This window comes from Cynocephalus volans, chromosome 3 (genome assembly GCF_027409185.1).
Source record: "Cynocephalus volans isolate mCynVol1 chromosome 3, mCynVol1.pri, whole genome shotgun sequence".
Lineage (NCBI taxonomy): Eukaryota > Metazoa > Chordata > Mammalia > Dermoptera > Cynocephalidae > Cynocephalus > Cynocephalus volans.
In genome coordinates, this window is record NC_084462.1 from 173,850,252 (window position 1) to 173,868,574 (window position 18,323).

Sequence of the window (18,323 nt, forward strand, 5' to 3'; positions counted from 1 at the left end):
TGTCTATTTCTCTTGACCCATTATATTCTTATTTTCATATTATGTTCATGACAAGGAGCGATAATAGGTTAAGATAATATTTATGTACAGAAAATTTGAGTAATTTTTTTCATGTTTTCCAACATCTTAAACAAAAGACTATATAATGTCTAGAGTCACTGAATGATATTTAGACTATTTTGTATACTTTTAACAGTAGTTTTTCAAACAATCCCAGTAGTGATTTCAAATTGGATTTTTCAGAGGTGCCTCAGGGAGTCTGGGGAGCAAGGCAAGTAAGTCATGTGAGGCTTTAGCCTCCTACCTCTAATTCAGCCAGAAATCTTTTAAAAAATATGTCTTAAAAAAGTTCTGCTGCTTGGGGAGAGAACTCAAACAGGTAATCTATTCATTCATTTACTAAACATGTATTATATGCTAGACATTGGGTATATAAAGATGGGAGAAACATCAATCAGCGGCTTTTCTTAGGAGAAAATCAAACTGAGCAAAATGTTAATTTTCCCCCTTTGGTTTAGAATTGGGCATATTCTGTATAAACATGCTCATGCATTTGTGTAATTTGAAAATATATTTTAAAGGCCATAATTCTGTCTGAGACCTTTTATATTTTTACATCATTTTTTATATGAAGCAATATTTTTTTCGTAATGCCATGCACATAACTTATAGTATATTTGTTGAAAATACTTTTTTCTTTGCTTTCTAGAATGAAAGACTGAAAAAACTTTGTACTGATCTGGAAGAGAAGCATGAAGCCTCAGAGCTTCAAATAAAGCAGCAATCTACAAATTACCGAAATCAACTACAACAGAAAGAGGTAAAGATTTTTACAGTTACTTTGTATTCATTTTACTGTAATGTATTTAGGAAGGTTTTTAAGAGTTATAATATAAATCAAGCTATCTTGATCCATAAAAATATTGAAAGGGTGTTGAATTTAATAATTCCCGACTCATTTTGATAACACTAATTTAACAAGAACTTTCTAAGCTTTCTACTAAGTTTATATTATATAAACTGACCTTTGTGGACTTTAATTTCTACTTTCCAAAAGAAGAAAAGTTTTTATGTAAAATGTCTTCAGGCATCTGTTGCTTATAATTTCTGTTTTTATGAAACTTTAATTTGTCATATTTTCTTAAGTTGTTTTAAATCAGTGTGGTTATTCCTAATGACTTTTTAAAATGCTTTTGATTACAAGTGTTATTATATGTTGTATTGGCATGTACTTGATTTTCCATGGAAAAAGAATATGAAATATAATTATACTGTTTTATAAATGTTTTTGTTTTCTTTTAGTTTGATTGAAATGGTTGTTTTGAAATTGGCTTATCTTTTCTTTGCACTACTGGTCATAGATATTGTATGATATAACCACTGTTATCCCGAATCCTTAAAATTTAGACTGCATCCCCATATGTCATGCTGTTATTGAATTCTCTTTAGTGTTTAGTACATAAGTGGAGTCCAAGAAATACTTATACTAGTATTGAATTTAACCATTTTATTAGCCAGATCATTTGGGTGTTTTTCAGTTTGTTGATTTAAATGTTCATGTCTACCATAACTTCATATTTAGGTGTTTTAAATTTAGATATATTGATTTCTAGTACCTTCAGTGAGATGCTAAGGTTAAAAATAAAAGTATACCACATTAAAGATAAATATAAAATTTAAAATAGAGCTTAATTTTTTAATCTATTGGGAATTTGATAATTTCATAATACAATAAAGATAAATTACTTCAAAAATAAAATGAATACAGAAAAGCAAAGTTACAAGTTCAAATTAAAATTACAAGCCCACTTACTGCCAAATTGCTTTATTTTTTTTTTATTTTTTATTTTTTTTTAAAGATGACCGGTAAGGGGATCTTAACCCTTGACTTGGTGTGGTCAGCACCACGCTCACCCAGTGAGCGAACTGGCCATCCGTATATGGGATCTGAACCCAGGGCCTTGGTGTTATTAGCACCGCACTCTCCCGAGTGAGCCACGGGCCGGCCCCAAATTGCTTTAAAACTCTTTAAACCTTACTCATTGATTTTTGTACCTATGGACTGGTAGCAGACATTCATGGCATCAGTCCATGGACCACACTTTGTGTAGCACTGACTTATAGACATTACGATAGAATAGTAGTTCCTGCCCAGGGCTTTACAGCTGAACCATTAGTGACACTTAAAAATACACATGCTTATGCCCCCCAGGAGATGCAGATTTAGTGTACTGGGAAGGGGCCCTGGTACTGGTAATTTTCAAAAGCTCCATAGATGATTCTGATGCTTACCCCAAAGTTGAAAACACTGCTGTGGGAAATTTTGGCTTTTTATTTTCTGCTTAACTATTGATATTAGAGAGCACATTAAGCATTCAAGTTTGCAAATGTGTCTTTGTTATTAGAGCTTGCACTGTGTAACTCCACAAATTGATATAAATGTCTGTTGTATAAGGACAACTTTTTGTGTTATAGCTACATATAAAAAAAATTGTGTATTTCAGTACTTTTTACTAGGATGAAAGCTAATATGTGACTGTATAAAAATACTCTTTTCTGAATCTATTTGCTGCCCTCATTGTGATGTTCATATTCCCCCAAAATCCAATTTATTTCATATCATTTTTGAGAAGATGAGTGAAATTTGTGTACTACTCAATCTCCCTTAGGGAAGGGTCTCTAATATGAAAAACCTGTTTGTTATGACATATGACATAAATGTGTTTGGTTTTTGTTTATCTAATTGCTTAACTTTACTCATGTAGAAATACTGTTACTTGTTGGCTGTTTTTTCAGTATCCCGTTTTCCTTAGTTGTGGGAGAGTGTCTTTTGGACTAGTTTGAGTTCTTCATAAAAGGCTCCCGACAGTTCTCTCTATATTACTCACATGTGTTTTTAGTAATCTTTTGTTCTGAATGGGTGTGGCATTATGGTAGATTCTGTGTTCATAATTTCTTTGAGGCTGTGACTTGGTATCCAGTACATAAACTGACACAGGTTTCATTTTCTTATCATTTTAAGGTTTGATAATCACAAACAGAACCCTAAGAAATCGCCTGTAGTACCCCATACATAGATGATAGCAAACCCACGTTTAACTGAGAAATTCATTGCTTTAGTTAACATGTGAGTGAAATTCTGATCTTATACCATTTGAAACATTAACTGTGATTTCACTCTGGTGATCATGTTTGTTTTTTAAATAACCATGTTATGGATAGGATGTTATAGGAGACGTAGGTTCAGTTAACAGAGTACCATTATAGGATAATCTTAAATTATTATACCTTTTAATATTATTAATTTATAAAAAGGTTAATATGGTTATTTTAAAGTACTTTCTCTAAAACATGGATTATAAATATATAGGTAGAAATCAGCCATCATAAAGCAAGACAGATTGCGCTACAGGATCAGTTGCTGAAACTGCAGTCAGCCACTCCGTCAGTACATTCAGGAGCTGGTGGTATACCAGCAACCACTGCATCTTCTTCATTTGGTTGTGGGATCAGTCATCATGCCTCAGCTTTCCGTGATGATGACATGGACTTTGGAGACGTTATTTCATTACAACAAGAAATAAACAGATTGTCAAATGAAGTTTCAAGACTCGAGTCTGAAGTTGGCCATTGGAGGCATATTGCTCAGGTAGCTAAAATTTTCATGAGTTTTTGAAAATAGTGAGTAAAAATACTGATGTTACATGAATAGATATATAGATAGCTCTTGGTATTAGAAAGTACTGTGGGCTAGGAAATAGAAAATCTGTACTCTAATTCTGCCAATGACTTTCTTTCTAAGTGATTTTAGTCAGGTCGTCTTTCTCTTTCAGCCTTAGTTTTCCCTTCTGAACAATATTTGGAAAGAATTTTCCAAAAAGAATTTAAAGAAACAGATCCATTTTTAAAAAATAAAAAGTTTCAAGTCCAGGACTCAAAAGAGATAAAAATTGAATTGCTGTTGATTGAACCAGCACCTTTTCCACTGGAGTCCCTGAAGGCTTCTCTGGTGGAAACATCAGGAGTCTGAAGCACCGTGTTTGATACTGCTTGCTTAGATGATGTCTTAGGTTTCTTTTAGCTCTAGGTATGTGTATAGTGAAATCTGATAATTGGATTATAAAATAAGTTAAACTATTTTGTGTTGTTTCTCATGCATTAGAAATTAAATCCTTTCACTTTGGGGCTGTAAAAGTTTCCAAGGAACACTTATTTTTCTTACATATTAGAGTTAATGGAGTTTGTCAGTAGACATGAGACCTGGAATAAATTGGAGCACTGTTCATTTGGATTTAATTTCATCAGTGTAGAAAAAAACAAAGTATTTAAATAGACTATTTTTCTGTCTTTTTGTGAATTTAATCTAGTTATGTAAGGGAGAAATCATCCCAATTAAAATGATCTCTTTCCCAAGTTGCTAGACAGTCCCAGTACCCAAAATAAACCTTAGAAAGGCTGATTTGTTTGTCCATCTTATCTCCAAAAAGTAGTAGTTCTTAAACTTTGTATCTGTATGAATATCCTGGGGAACTTGATATTGTAGGTTCTCTGGCCTGTCTTCAGAGATTTTGATTTAGTAGCCTTGGAAACTCCATTCAAACAAATAAATACCCCAGGTGATTCTGATGATGTGAGGAACACATTTTAAGAAACACTGCTTAGGTAAGATTTCAAAGGGAAGTGGTGGGCTATTGTTATATTCACTTTAGCATATCTTAAATATTTTACTGTATGACAGATCTGTGCTGAAATATAAAGGTGAAAAAAATTGGGACCTTTCAGGACTTAATTTTCTAGCAAGGCATAATAAAAATTATTTGTATTACACTTTACAAGATGCTTCCATATTTATTATCACAATACATATTATGTTATCCTGATAACTATATGACAAATTTATTACCTCTATTTTGGAGATAAGGAAACTAAAAGTTAAAGTAATACACCCATTTTCACAGTGATTAAGTTATGATTCAAAAACATCTTTTGACTCCAAAACCTGTGTTCTTTCCATTATACTGTGTTCCTTCTTTCAGCCCTAGAGCAGCTTTTAGTTTATTAACATGCTATATAGTAAATGTTAATGAACATAAATGACCAACATACAGCTTTGAATGAGAAGAATCCAAAAGTTCTTTAATTTACTTGTCATACCAAAAATTATTCTGTCTTGGAGTAGAGATCTTCTGGGTAACATCATTTAAAAAAGGTTTTTACTTGGATCATTATTAGCATTAATATTGGGTAATTTCCATTTTAGAAATTTCCTTTTAAAAAGCTGCTCAAGTACCCTCACATTTGCATTTTGTTAAGCTAAATAAAATATTCTATGATTTTTTCTTCTTAACATTAGCTATTTTATAAAACCATTGTCTATCCAATCAGTTAACAAATTCTCAAATATGATACGTTTTATTTATTGTGTATTGCTATTGTACTAGGTTCTTTAAAAAGTGCTTGGCATTCATTAATCATAATCTGTCTGAGAAATGCCCCTTTTTTGAAAAGTATCTGTTCATAAAGTTAGTTTGCAACTTCCTATTTAAAAAAAAATCAGTGTAATTATTTTCTAATTCTCTTTTTCTGAGCTAGAGTTCTAACGCACAAGGAACACATAGCTCTGATCAAAGAGAAATCTTCAAACTGCAAAATATCATTAAGGTAAGTCAGATTGCTGATTCACAGTTGCTATTATACATCTAAAATCTCATTAATAGCATAAGCCTATTGTATTAGTCTGTTTTGTATTGCTATAACAGAATACTTGGAACTGGGTAATTTATAAAGAAAGTGAAATTTATTGCTTACAGTTTCTGTGGCTGGGAAGTCCAAAGTCCATCTGATGGTGGCAACAGTGACCCAGGGGTCTCACATTCCAAGATGGTGGAAGCAGAGAGAGCAGAGAGAAAAACAGACTCTCCTCTTCTTTTTCAAGCCCTCAGAACCACACCTCTGACCACCATTTTTAATCCATTCCCTCCAGCGTGGTCCTACAATCCAATCACCTCCTCAAGGCTCCACCTTTCTATTACCATAATAGGATTTCCCACCCTCTTAACAGTCACAGTGTGGGCTAAGTTTCTAATACATAAAACTTGGGGGACACAATTCAAGCTTCAGGGATTTTTGGGGGGACGTAATTAAATCCACTACATTCCACCCCTGGCTCCCCCAAACTCATGTCCTATTCACATACAAATACATTTATTTCATCCCCAAAGTCTTAACTTGTTTCAACTCAAAAGTCCAAAGTTCAAAGTCCCATCTGTGAAATTCAAAACAAGTTATCTACAATGGTGGGACAAACAAAGGGTACATATTCCTATTCCAAAAGGGAGAAATAGGCCAAAAGAAAGGTGTGACAGGTCCCAAACAAGTCTGAAACCCAGCAGGGCAGGCATTAAATCTTACAGCTGGTGAATCATATACCTTGATTCCATGTTCGGTGTCCTCTGCATGCCGGTGTGCGGGTTGTGTCCCCAAGTCCTCGGGCAGCTCTGTCCCTATGGCTTTCCTGTTTGCAGGCCACACTTCAGCTCTACCAGGCTGGGGTTCCACTTTGGTAGCTCCACAGGTCTGGGGCCTCCATGGTGGTCCCGCTCTCCTGGCTCCAGTAGGCATGGAGCTTTTGGGGTTTTTCTGCTGCACCTCTGACCTCACATTTCCACTTAGCATTGCTCTAGCAGACTCACTGCAGTGAATCTACCCCTATGACAGATCTCTTCCTGGGGCGCCCAGACTTTTCCATACATCCTCTGAAATTGGGGAGGAGACTCCCAGACCTCCATGGCTCTATCATTCTACAAGCGTGCAGACTTAACACGCTTAACATGTAGATGCCGCCAAGGCCTCCAGCATGTATCTTCTAAACCTGCAGGTCCAGCTACACCCGAGGCCAATTTAGCGATGGCTGCAGCAGCCACAGCAGCCAAAGCAGCTGGAGTGCTGGTGCTGGAAGCAGCTTCTGGAGATGGCCCTATGCAGTCAGCCTCTGGAGGGTGCCTCAGGCCTGTTAGTAAAAGTCTCAGTTATGAAATTAAATTTGTTTCTTCTTTTCATATTTTTTATCTTCTTTATTTTTTATGACAAGTAAGGTATATAAAAGTCTCTTTCAAAAATCTTTTTTTGTGTGTGTATTTGTGTGTGGATGGCCACAGGGATCCAAAATCATTTGATTTTGAACATTTATTAGTTTATATTTCATAAGTCTCTACACTCAACTGTATCTCATAAAACTATCTTTATTAAAACAGAATTCCAAGGTTATTGGAGTTTCAAAATTTAAGATTAAAGGCTATTGACAAAATAAAATGCTAATATTATTCATTGTAAGTAATTATTTTTACTTTATTGGTAAAATACTTTATTGCTACTTTGTGTCAATTATTATTTTTCTTTTAAGATAATTCTTAGTTACATATATTTATTGTGTCAATGAATTGTTTTCAGTGTCTAAATTATTGTCAGATACAGAATTTTTAGTTTTTGCTTTTATTATTATTATTTTTATTTAAATTTTTATTGACTCAAAATTGAGTATACATGTTTTTGGGGTTCAGTATTGAGATATGTTGATGAAATCAATATTACTAGCATATGTATTGTTAAAATTGTAATTATTCTTTATGCCCCTTGTCCAATCTCTCCCCATACCCCTGTCTCTCCTTTTTCCCCCCTCTAATTACCCTAGATTTCTTCTATCCTTCTGAAAGAGTAATGGTTACTTTGTTGATTTGTTGCCTAGATGATGTGTCCAGTGCTGACAGGTGTGATCAGGTCCCCCAATATTATCATAGAACAGACGCTTCCTCTGTCACTCTGGAATGGGCTTTGTGGAGAGAGACATCCTCCTCCTTTCTTTATGTCTGTTGGTGACTCTCCTTGTGTCAGTGCATTCTAGGGGCTGGCGGACCATCTGTGTGGTGGTTGTGGCGTCCAGCTCTTTCGCAGTAGCTATGGTTATTTTAGTGGCTGTAGTGGGTCACCCTCATGGAGGTGATGTTTTTGGCATGCTCCTTGGTGCTGGCGGTGTGCTTGGTTGTGGGGAGTGTCTGGTCCCCATCTTCATGCCTGGGGTCCTTGCCTCCATACCTCAGGTCCCTGGGTGGGCCCCCATGCACTGGCGTGGTGTGCCTGGTTGTGTGAGGTGGTCTGGTCCGCAGCTCCATACCCCGGGTCCCTGGGTGGGCCCCAAGGTGCTGGCACTGCATGCTTGGTTATGGGTGGGGAGTCTGGTCCTCTTCTCCATGCTTCAGGTACCTGGGCCAAGAGGTGCTGGTGGCATGCCTGGATGTGGGAGTGAAGTCCAGTTCCTGGCTCTAAGCCTCGGGTTCCCAGGTGGGCCCCAAGGCTCTGGCTGTATGAGTGGTTGTGAGTGGGGGTCCTGTCCCCATCTCTATGCCTCATGTCCCTAGGCAGGCCCCAATGCACTGGTGGTGTGCCTGTGCCAGAACTAATTTTTCGTCCTTTGCTTACTTCTGAAATGGGGGAACTTCCTGTGGGAACCAGTACTTGAACTCTGTGGTTGAGCTAAATTGCTGCTTTGCTGCTGTTTCCCTAGGGAAGGCGTTTTGTGCAGCTCAGGGTTTAATGGTTGACCTTGCAGGTAATTCCAGTTCTACAGAGACCCGGTGCACCTGGGTTGTGTAGAAACTCTGACCTGGGCCTGAGGTTTTTCATCAAACTGCACCCCCTGCAATTCTGCATTCCCGACCAGTCTCCTCTGAGTGGTCCTGCGCTGATTGGGGGGCTGATTGGCTGTCCTTTCTGTGTTGCAGTGTTCTCCTGGTGGGCCTGTCTTCCCCACCACCCATGCTTCAAACACTTCCCATGGGATGGGCCGTGCACTGGTTCCTCGTGATGACTCACTGGTCTCTGAATGGCTCCCGTTTTTCAGCTGTTCTAGCTCCTCACTCCTGTGTGGGTCCACAGGAACCCTATTGATGGTCTTGCTTTCCTGGGGGCCAGCAAGGCCCCCTTTTTCCCTGCCGCCTCCAAGTGACTCCATCTGAAGGGCACAGCTGTGGCTTCTGCTGGCTCCTGCTCCATGCACTCAGCAGCTTAAGCATTAAAGCAGCGATGACCTGAAACTCTCAGAGCAGTTTTTTCTTCCTCTTATCATGGTTTCTCCCACCTTCCTGAACTCCATAGGTCTCTCCTCCTCTTCCCCTGAGCTCCAGTGGCCCCAGCTTGGCTGATGTTACATTTTTATAGTTCTAAATTGGTTGATTTGTTGGAGAGAGTGACGCTGGGGGCTGTCTATTCCGCCATCTTGACTGGAACTTCCTGCTTTTATTATTATTACAACACTTGTTTGGGTGGGTTCCAAAGTCCAACCTGTGTTTGAATGTTCATTGTGCTATTTACCATCTGTATTACTTTGGGCAAGTTACTTAACCTTTCCAGTCTTCTGTTTTATCATCAGTAAAGTAGATGTCATCATAATACCTACCTTGTAGGATTGTTTTGAGGTTTATATTTTTTATTTTTATTTATTTATTTATTTGAGGTTTAAATATAAAACTGTTAGCCCAATGCTAGCACATAAATAAGGGCATAGGATTAAAGAATACCTATACTTATTTTCTCAGGAAGTAGAAGCTAATTTATAGATTAGGATTCTTGGTTAGCAGCAAAAACTATCTCTAGCTAAGTAAAGGAAAAGAGGATTTACTGGAAGGACCTGGTGTAGTCTATTTATAGGACTGGAGGAAGAGATGAGCATTCTGGCCACAGGAAGGACAGGAGTGGGGACAGTGTCAGGAATCTAGGTAGTGGGATACAGCAGACAGACTCTTGAAGGTGCAGCTATCATAAAGCCTACCGTCCAACCAGTTTCTCTCTTTCGAGGACTCAGCTCAAGATCTAGGTTCCTGGGAGAGACACTGGTCTTCTCTACTTGGGTAGCAAGGCACCTTGGTTGACAATTTGGAATTCCCATCAAGACTGGTAGATAGAAAGGCTGAGTGAGAGGATGGGGATAGTAGGATAACAGATACAGATTGGCCAGAGGGTTGATAGCTGGCATTGGTGGAATATGTCATTAGGAAAAGATATTTTTGCTTATCTTTTGTTTCAGTGTTTTCTTGCTGGTGTTCCCTCTTTAAAAGTAGAAAAACTGTTTTTAAGGCCTAAGAAGAGAAAGGGTGTAGTCTTTCAGAATTGTCCTAATTTGGGGCCTGTGTTTAAATTCTTTTCAGCCTTGGCATATTCAGAGAATTATTTTTAATAAAATGGACTTTTGGACAACAGTAAAATAAATAGCTTAGGTAAGTTTATTGATCATAAACATGGTTAACTTTGTTTTTATTTTTTAAGGAGCTTAAACAGAACCGAAGTCAGGAAATTGATGACCATCAACATGAAATGTCAGTATTGCAGAATGTACATCAACAGAAATTGACACAAATGCATCATCAGTATCGAGAAGAATTAAGTTACTATGAAGAACGAATTGAAGAACTCAAAAACCTGTTACAAGAAGGTTAATAGTTTTATTAATTTCACATGTTAGATAATATACTTAAATGACAATTCTAGCACTCTGAGACCAGGACACTGTTATAAATTTGCACTAAGTTCTAAAGAATGAGTAAATGACTAGCTCTGCTTGTCTGCCAGAAATTTGCTATGGCCCCACTACTTTCAAGATTTTGCAAAAATGGAAAGGTCCTTTGCATTTGTGGTAAATAGTTATAATTCATAGATTTTATTTTTTGCATTGTTTGGTGGTCATATTTTACTTTCTTTCAAACTCAGGTACATAGGATTTTTAGTAGTTGATTCAAATCCTGTGTTTCCCCAAGTTTTTACTTATTTAAACATGCTTAGTTTATTATAGTAATTTAATTTTTCTTTTTAAGCTTTTCAAGTTCTGAGCTCTTAAATCTTAGTTGTAAATAGCAAGCTATTTACTTCTTAATTCTTAACATTTGATATCCTTGACTTTATCTATATTCTAGGTGGCTTAGGAGTTACAGGAACTGATCACTCTAAAATCTATGAGATGCAAAAAACTATTCAAGTTCTACAAACTGAAAAAATGGAATCTACAAAAAAAATTGAAGAACTTGAGGATAAAATAAAAGACATAAATGAAAAATTATCTTCTGCAGAAAATGACAGAGATGTTTTAAGGAGAGAACAAGAACAACTAAACGTGGAAAAGAGACAAATAATTGAAGAATGTGAAAGCTTGAAACTGAATTGTAGTACATTGCAATCTTATGGTATGAAGCAAAGTGATTGTGTGACAGAAAAGGAAAGAATTCTTCCACAGAGTACATCAGTGGAAAAAGTGGTCACACTACAACAAGCACTGCCTGGTATAAAATGTTTGGAACTTATTTCAGACTGGTATTTCTTTGCACACTAGTTTTTAAACACTTGAATAAATGAATACTTCTTGGAAATGGAGTATTCATGGAAACAACTTTGAGTAATTTGAGAATTGCTTGGTTTGGATTCAGTGCCATAGTTAATAATAGATCACAAATATGAATTTTCTCCTAAAAATGGTTAAGTATTGGCTTGGTGTTTCTCAACCTGCCTTCATTATCCTTTTATTTACATGTAACTCATTGATTTAGGAGGCCATGCACATATCGGAGAAAAGTTTATGTACATTGACATTTTTGGGAGGAGGTAAAAGTCTGTTTCTTGTAATCTAAATTGAATACATCCTGTCACTCATCAGGGCCCAAACCCTCCAGTTAAGGAACGCAGTCTTTCTTCTTCAAAAATCTGTTGGTAACTTTTGAAATGATCTCCTATATTGAACAAAGGCCTGAGTAATAAGAGCCATAGATCTTCTGCCATTTTCCATGCTAAGGATGATATTTATAGTATTGGATGAAATACACCAGTATGCATTCATGGCAGGAAAACATAATGGGAACTCTTCCACTGAAAAGATGCATTTCATTTTGCACTTTGTCCTTCTCTCACACTATCAACCCTCACTTTTTGAACTCACTCATTTCTGCTCTAGCGGTTTCCAGCCCTTGTGTACTTGTGACCCCCCACATCTGTATCCCTCAACCAGTTGTTTATCATGAGTTCCTGATATGTATGGCTAGTTCTGTATATATCAGATGGATTTTCAAACTAAAGTTTAAAGTAAAGTCACTGTGTCCTTTTCCGCCTCCTCTTCCTTTCCCTACCTTAGTGATTGGTAGCATTTTCCAGTCTCCCAAAACAGAAAGCTTGAAGTCATCTCCTAGCAAGTCCTGTAGGTTCTGTTTACTTACTTTTTCTCTGATTCAGTGATATTTTGGGATTGTATCCTGTAGGAGCTCTAGGGTTTCTCACAGGTTCGTCAGTCCTAGGAGCTGTCATGCAGGCAAAGTGCAGTGGGATTCTGGACTTCTTTCTCATTTGGCTTCAATCGAAGTAGCTCTGCTCTTTTTTTAAAAAAAATTATTTATCTATCATGTTGGGCAATCCATATGAGTTTATTTGCTTAAAAAACAAACCTACTGCCCTAGACTTTCTCCTTTTTTCCATTTTTGTTGCCATGGAATTACTTCAGCCAATCATAATTGCTTTTTGCCTATGTTAACTATATCAGATCTCTTAGTGGAGCAGGATAATATAGTGGTTGAGAACCTGACTGGGTTGGAATACAGCTCTATCGCTAACTAGCTGACCTGGGACAAGTTAGTTAACATCTCTTTGCCTTGGTTTTTTCACTGACAGGGTTGAGATAATAATAGTAACTTCCTTATACTTGTAGTAGTAATGAGGATTATAAGAGTTAGTTACAAGCTGCACATTCTCTTTCGAACAGTGTCTGGCCAATAGTGTTATAAAAGCATTAGCCATTTTTATTCTCTGGTCTCCATGATTCCTTCTTCAATCCATTTTTTCCATTCTGCAGCCAGAATAATATTTCAGAAATGAAAAGCAAGTTATTCCCTTGCTTTTACCTTTTTTTTTTATTTGGTTGCTGACTGGTTTGGGGATCTGAACACCTTGACCTTGGTGTTACCAGCACTGTGTGCCAACCAACTGAGCTAACCAGCCAGTCCTTAACAGTTGTAGTCTCCCATGTGGGAAGATTAAGTTTTAATTCTTTATTTTTTGGGCCCCTGGCCAGTATGAGACTCCAAACCCTTGACCTTGGTGTTCTAATACCATGTTCTAACTAACTGAGCTAACTGGCCAGCCCCCATTCCCATGTTTTTAGTACTTTGTTGCTCCCTGTGAACTTCAGGATGAAGTCTAAACTTCTTAGTTGGACATGTAATGTCCATCATGATCTGGTCCCTGTCTGCCTCTTTTGTTTCCACTCTTCTCATTCTCACATTCTGAGCTTTAGCCATATTGAACTTTCTATAGCTTCTGAAACCAATGGTGTTGTCTCTTTGCTCTGTTGCCTTTGCTGGTTTCTCTGTGTGGACTGTTGCCATGTTTCTTTTAGCTAACTCTTACTATTTTGATTCAGTATGGGTATTACCTCAGCTGGGAGTTACCTAGCACTGCCACTTCCCTGGCCCCGTTGGCTTCCCCTAGTCTGGATTAGGTTTTGCCTTTTTTTCTCTCATAGCACCTTGTACTCACTGTATCACCCTGTATTGTAATCATATATTCACTAGTTTTCCTTCCCCTCTGAATTGTAAGCTCTTTGAGAGCAAGGACTAAATTTTTACATCTTGTTGTCTAGCACCTGGCCTCATGGTAAATATTCAGTATTTCTTTGAATGAATGTCAAATGTATTGCCTCAGCTGAACTCATGGTACTGTCTTGTGTTCCTCTTCCAGAATCTCTTCTACTTATGGATCTATCTATACTACCAGATTGAATGGTCTTTTAATCAACAGTCATGTCTAAATAACTTTAGATAATTGATACTATTGTATTGTTTTGGTATAAATATATATTTATTGCTTTTAAGGGTTTTTTTCACTTCAGTCTTAGACCTTATGCTGTTTCCTGCTATCCAAACTAATTAACTCATTTTGAAATGTAGTTGTTAGTATTTTTATCAAGGTGATAACTTATGACTCATTCAGAATACAATCATAGTTCTTTCTTATACTTTTCCATAGAATTGGATTTTGACATTTTTTTTTTTTAAAGATGACCGGTAAGGGGATCTTAACCCTTGACTTGGTGTTGTCAGCATCACACTCAGCCAGTGAACTCACCAGCCATCCCTATGTAGAGATCGCACCTGTGGCCTTGGTGTTATCAGCACCACACTCTCCCAAGTGAGCCACTGGCCGGCCCTTAACATGGTTTTTAACTGGCATTTATATTATGATTTCTTTGGTATAATCAAAATAGAAATACAAAACAACAAAAATGCGCTTCACTTGGAACTGTTAGCACTTGTTAATTAAGCTTATAAATATCCTTTGTTTTAATTGGGTTGCATTTCTTAGTTTAATATAGGAGGTAATAAGTTATCTTAAATTTTTAATGTCAGGTTCATTTGTTGTTTTTACAGATGCTGAAAATGAAATGAGACTGAATAGTTTAAACCAGGTAAACTCATTTTAAGGGAGACAGTTTTTGACATTGGTGTACCAAGAAAAAGTATTTCGATTTATTATAGGTGCTTATTTTTTTTTCACAAATTCATGTGAATTTACCCTAAGAATTTTCATTTCAGTGATTTTATGTTTGCTGATTAATAAACCTTTCGCATCACAAATTGACATAATTTCAAAAGTTGCATGATTGAAAAATACAGGTATATCTTTTTGAAGATTAATTTGACAAATGTTATGTGTGTAGAGACAGTGGAAACAGATCCTGTACTGAAGTGAGGAATGCGTTTTGATTTTCCTTGTTGAATTCGAGGAGTTGTTTCTATTTCTAATAATTAAAAGTTATTTTGTAAATAAATAATAAACATATGTATATATTTTAATATAATAAAGAGATCTATAAGAATGTCTAAAATGAGTGACTTTTAAGATGGTTCAATGCTGAATTCTTATAAGTTTTACATATCACTAAAAAAATTAGAAACAGTTACGTAGTTTGCCTGCTTTTTTGTAAACTGGTAATTTCTTGTTATCTGAAAATACTGCTTTAACATTTTTGTAGGGTAACAATCTCACTGAAGAAAATGTGAACCTTAAAATTCATGTCCAAGTTTTAGAAAAAGAGAATTCATTATTGAGCCAAGAAAAGGTGGGTGCTGTAAAAATTGGGGCAGAATTAAAATGGTGTGTGTATTATAGTTCATAGCTAATGGCCAGTTTATATCAAAACTGAGAGTCCTCTGGATAAAGCTGATTTCATTGATGCTTGTCAGGCCTGGTTGAAATACCTGGATAAGGTTAAGGGTATGAGAGACTGGCCAGAGTTTATGTTTAGAGATAATCCAGTAGGCACACAGATGTGAGCGGAAAAGATAGGTACAGGCCCTATTTTGGTTTCTGATGAAGGCCTGACAGCAACACCATACACAGGTGGGTCGGGAGGTCTGGAGGGGCATACTATAATAACTGTAGCTACTGCTTACGTGCTCCAGAATGTGTCCATTGTGGTGGAAAGGATTTCTTTGTGGTGAGGGTTTAAGAGGGACAGTTTCAGTGGTAGAAGTAGGGTCTTTCTTGTATATGTTGGTAGCAAGAGGTCTGAAGGGGCATACTGTAATAACTGTAGCTACTGCTTACGTGCTCCAGAATGTGTCCATTGTGGTGGAAAGGATTTCTTTGTGGTGAGGGTTTAAGAGGGATAGTTTCAGTGGTAGAAGTAGGGTCTTTCTTGTATATGTTGGTAGCAAGGATGAAATTCTTTGGATTAAAATTCTGTATGGGGAGAGGTATTCTAAGGTCTGTACCATTTGACGGTAATTCCTTGGCTAAGGCAGGTGCTTAAATATGGGACATTTATAAGCTGGTGTTAAATTAAAGCCAATGTCTGGACTCAATTTAAATTTTTAATTTTTTTAAAGTAATTCATGTTTACTGATATATGTGTTCAGTAATACTTCTACATACTGAAAAACTTCAGACAGTACGAGTGGAGTATCCTTTGCTTGACCTTTCCCAGAGGTGATCTCTTTTACCGCTTTCTGTTATATCTTTTCAGACTATATCTATGCGTGTATGATTTTATATATAAAGAGATTAAAAAAACGTATCAGCATACTAAAAATATTGTTCTTACATACCTTAATATTATATTTTCAACATCTTTCTACATTAGTATATAGGCAGTGTTTCTCAAAGAGGGTGCCATTGGCATTTAAGTGAGAAGATTCTTAGTTGTGTGCACTGTCCCATTCATTGTAGGATCTTTGCCCCCACTTTTTATATACCCCCTAAATGCCAGTTACTTTTAAAATTACTATATTATAAATGAGGATATTTCAAAAAGTTCATAGATTCATATTATCTTTTAATTCTATTCTGCAAATTTTTTGAAGTACCATCATATATTTTCTCTGTTCTGTTTCTGCTCCCATTGTATTCTGCTGTTTATCTGACTGGCCTAGGTATATTTTATAGTTTGCAGACTCTCTGCACATATTTGGTAGGGCCTGTTACATTTTCATGATATTCTTGGATTCTGTAGCTATTCCTGATAGCTGTTTTTCCTTTCTTTTGATGTTAAGTAGTCCATTCTAACTATTCCTTGAATTGTGTCTGCTGTGGGTCTGCTTATTGATAAGAAATACCAGAAGACACCAAGGTGGAGGGTTCAATCCCTGTACAAACCAGCCAAATGTGTGGTTCTCCTAATTGAGCATATAACAGACAGTAGAAAGATGTAAGAGAATGCTGTTTTGATTTTCCAATTGTATTCAGAATAAACTTTTGAATCAGAAGGAAATGAGAATGGTGATGTGTTGCTCTGAGACAGCTTTTATTGGTTTCTTTTATAAGGTATAAGGCTTTTTATTTGAAGGAATTTGAGACTCTAGATACCATAGAAGTTTGATTTTTAAAAAATCTCTGTCAATGGGCCGGCCCTGTGGCTCACTTGGGAGAGTGCCGCGCTGGTAGCGCTGAGGCCGCGGATCCTATCTAGGGATGTCCAGTGCACTCACTGGCTGAGTGTGGTGCAAACCGCACTGTGCCGAGGCTTACGATCCCCTTACTGGTCCAAAAAAAAAAAAATCTCTGTCAATGAGAGAAGGCTTTATAGTAATTTATAGTTTATCAACAAACCTTGTAATCAGAGGTTGAAATAATGTTGAAGCATAGAGAACTGTAGCACTTCTGGCATTTTGGAGAAAAGCATTAAATAGCTAATAATGGACTATATATAGATACATCTTTATGTCAGGTATGAGAGAGGGGAACCTTGTCTGTGTTCAAGTTAGAAGGTAAAGGAAGGAAGAAGGGCACTTTTTTGGATCAAGAAAAGGTTCCAATTTCTGACAGAAGCAAACAATAAGATGGATTCCTTTAATGAGGGAAAAGAAGGCTTTTATTTTCTAATTAGAGAGAGTAAACTTTAGAGTGAATGAGTGTGGATCTTGTACATTTTTATTTAGTCTGTGGGTGTTGATGATTGTATGTTAGGGAATGGAAATGAAGAGAGCTGGAAGACTTGGACATTTTGCAAAGTATGTACGTGGAGGGAGAAGAGCAGATAAAGGGAAGCAACAGTGGGAGTGGGATAGGAAAGACTCAAATGTGGAAGGTTGTATGTAAAGAAGCTGAAGCTACAAGACAAACACACTTGTTGCATCTTGTCTAGGGTTATAGAAATGTTTTATTTGAAACTGCAAACAAAATTGCAAATTGAATAGTATTGTTGAATTTTATATTTCATTATTGAGGTATTAGTAATGTTTCCGATACAGAGAATTTAAGATAGGTTCCAAGTTTTGTTTATTTATATGTTTTTAATCTTTTGTTGTCTCTACTTCAGTTCACAGTATATGTTGCCTTTTTCCCCTTTATCATTTAAGGAAGAACTTCAGATATCACTTTTAAAACTGAACAATGACTATGAAGTAATGAAAAGTACAGCTGCAAGAGATATGAGCTTGGATTCAGAATTACATGACTTAAGACTTAGTTTGGAGGCAAAGGAACGAGAACTCAATCAAAGTATTAATGAAAAGGAAATACTGCTATCCACTTTAGGAGAATTGGACAAACAGAATGAAGAAGCTACAAAGGTAATGTTATATTAAAGACAGCGAGGTAGCACATTTTACTCAGCAGACTGAACACTGGGTTAACATGTAAAAATGATGGGCATAATTTAATTTTCTGATTTAATTACTATTTTAGTTCACTGATGCTCTACTCATAGAAATTGCAAAATACTAAAGTAATTTTGGCTTTACAGACCATGTAGTCTCATTTGCAGCTACTGAACTCTGCTGTCGTGAAAGAGCATGGCCGTG

The 18,323-nt window shown here is 36.6% G+C and overlaps 1 protein-coding gene across 2 annotated transcripts in view; it reads left to right on the top strand.

Annotated features, from left to right (window-relative positions):
- LOC134372366 (thyroid receptor-interacting protein 11) overlaps positions 1-18,323 on the top strand; it is a 68,711-nt gene that overhangs the window by 10,261 nt on the left and 40,127 nt on the right. The window contains exons 3-10 of one of the 2 annotated variants that reach the window (XM_063089876.1): positions 710-820; positions 3,371-3,649; positions 5,593-5,661; positions 10,318-10,483; positions 10,962-11,324; positions 14,451-14,488; positions 15,056-15,142; positions 17,880-18,092. In XM_063089876.1, the coding sequence (XP_062945946.1) occupies positions 710-820; positions 3,371-3,649; positions 5,593-5,661; positions 10,318-10,483; positions 10,962-11,324; positions 14,451-14,488; positions 15,056-15,142; positions 17,880-18,092 (1,326 nt within the window). The remainder of the gene's footprint in view (positions 1-709; positions 821-3,370; positions 3,650-5,592; positions 5,662-10,317; positions 10,484-10,961; positions 11,325-14,450; positions 14,489-15,055; positions 15,143-17,879; positions 18,093-18,323) is intronic. The other variant, XM_063089877.1, reaches the window with a different exon arrangement.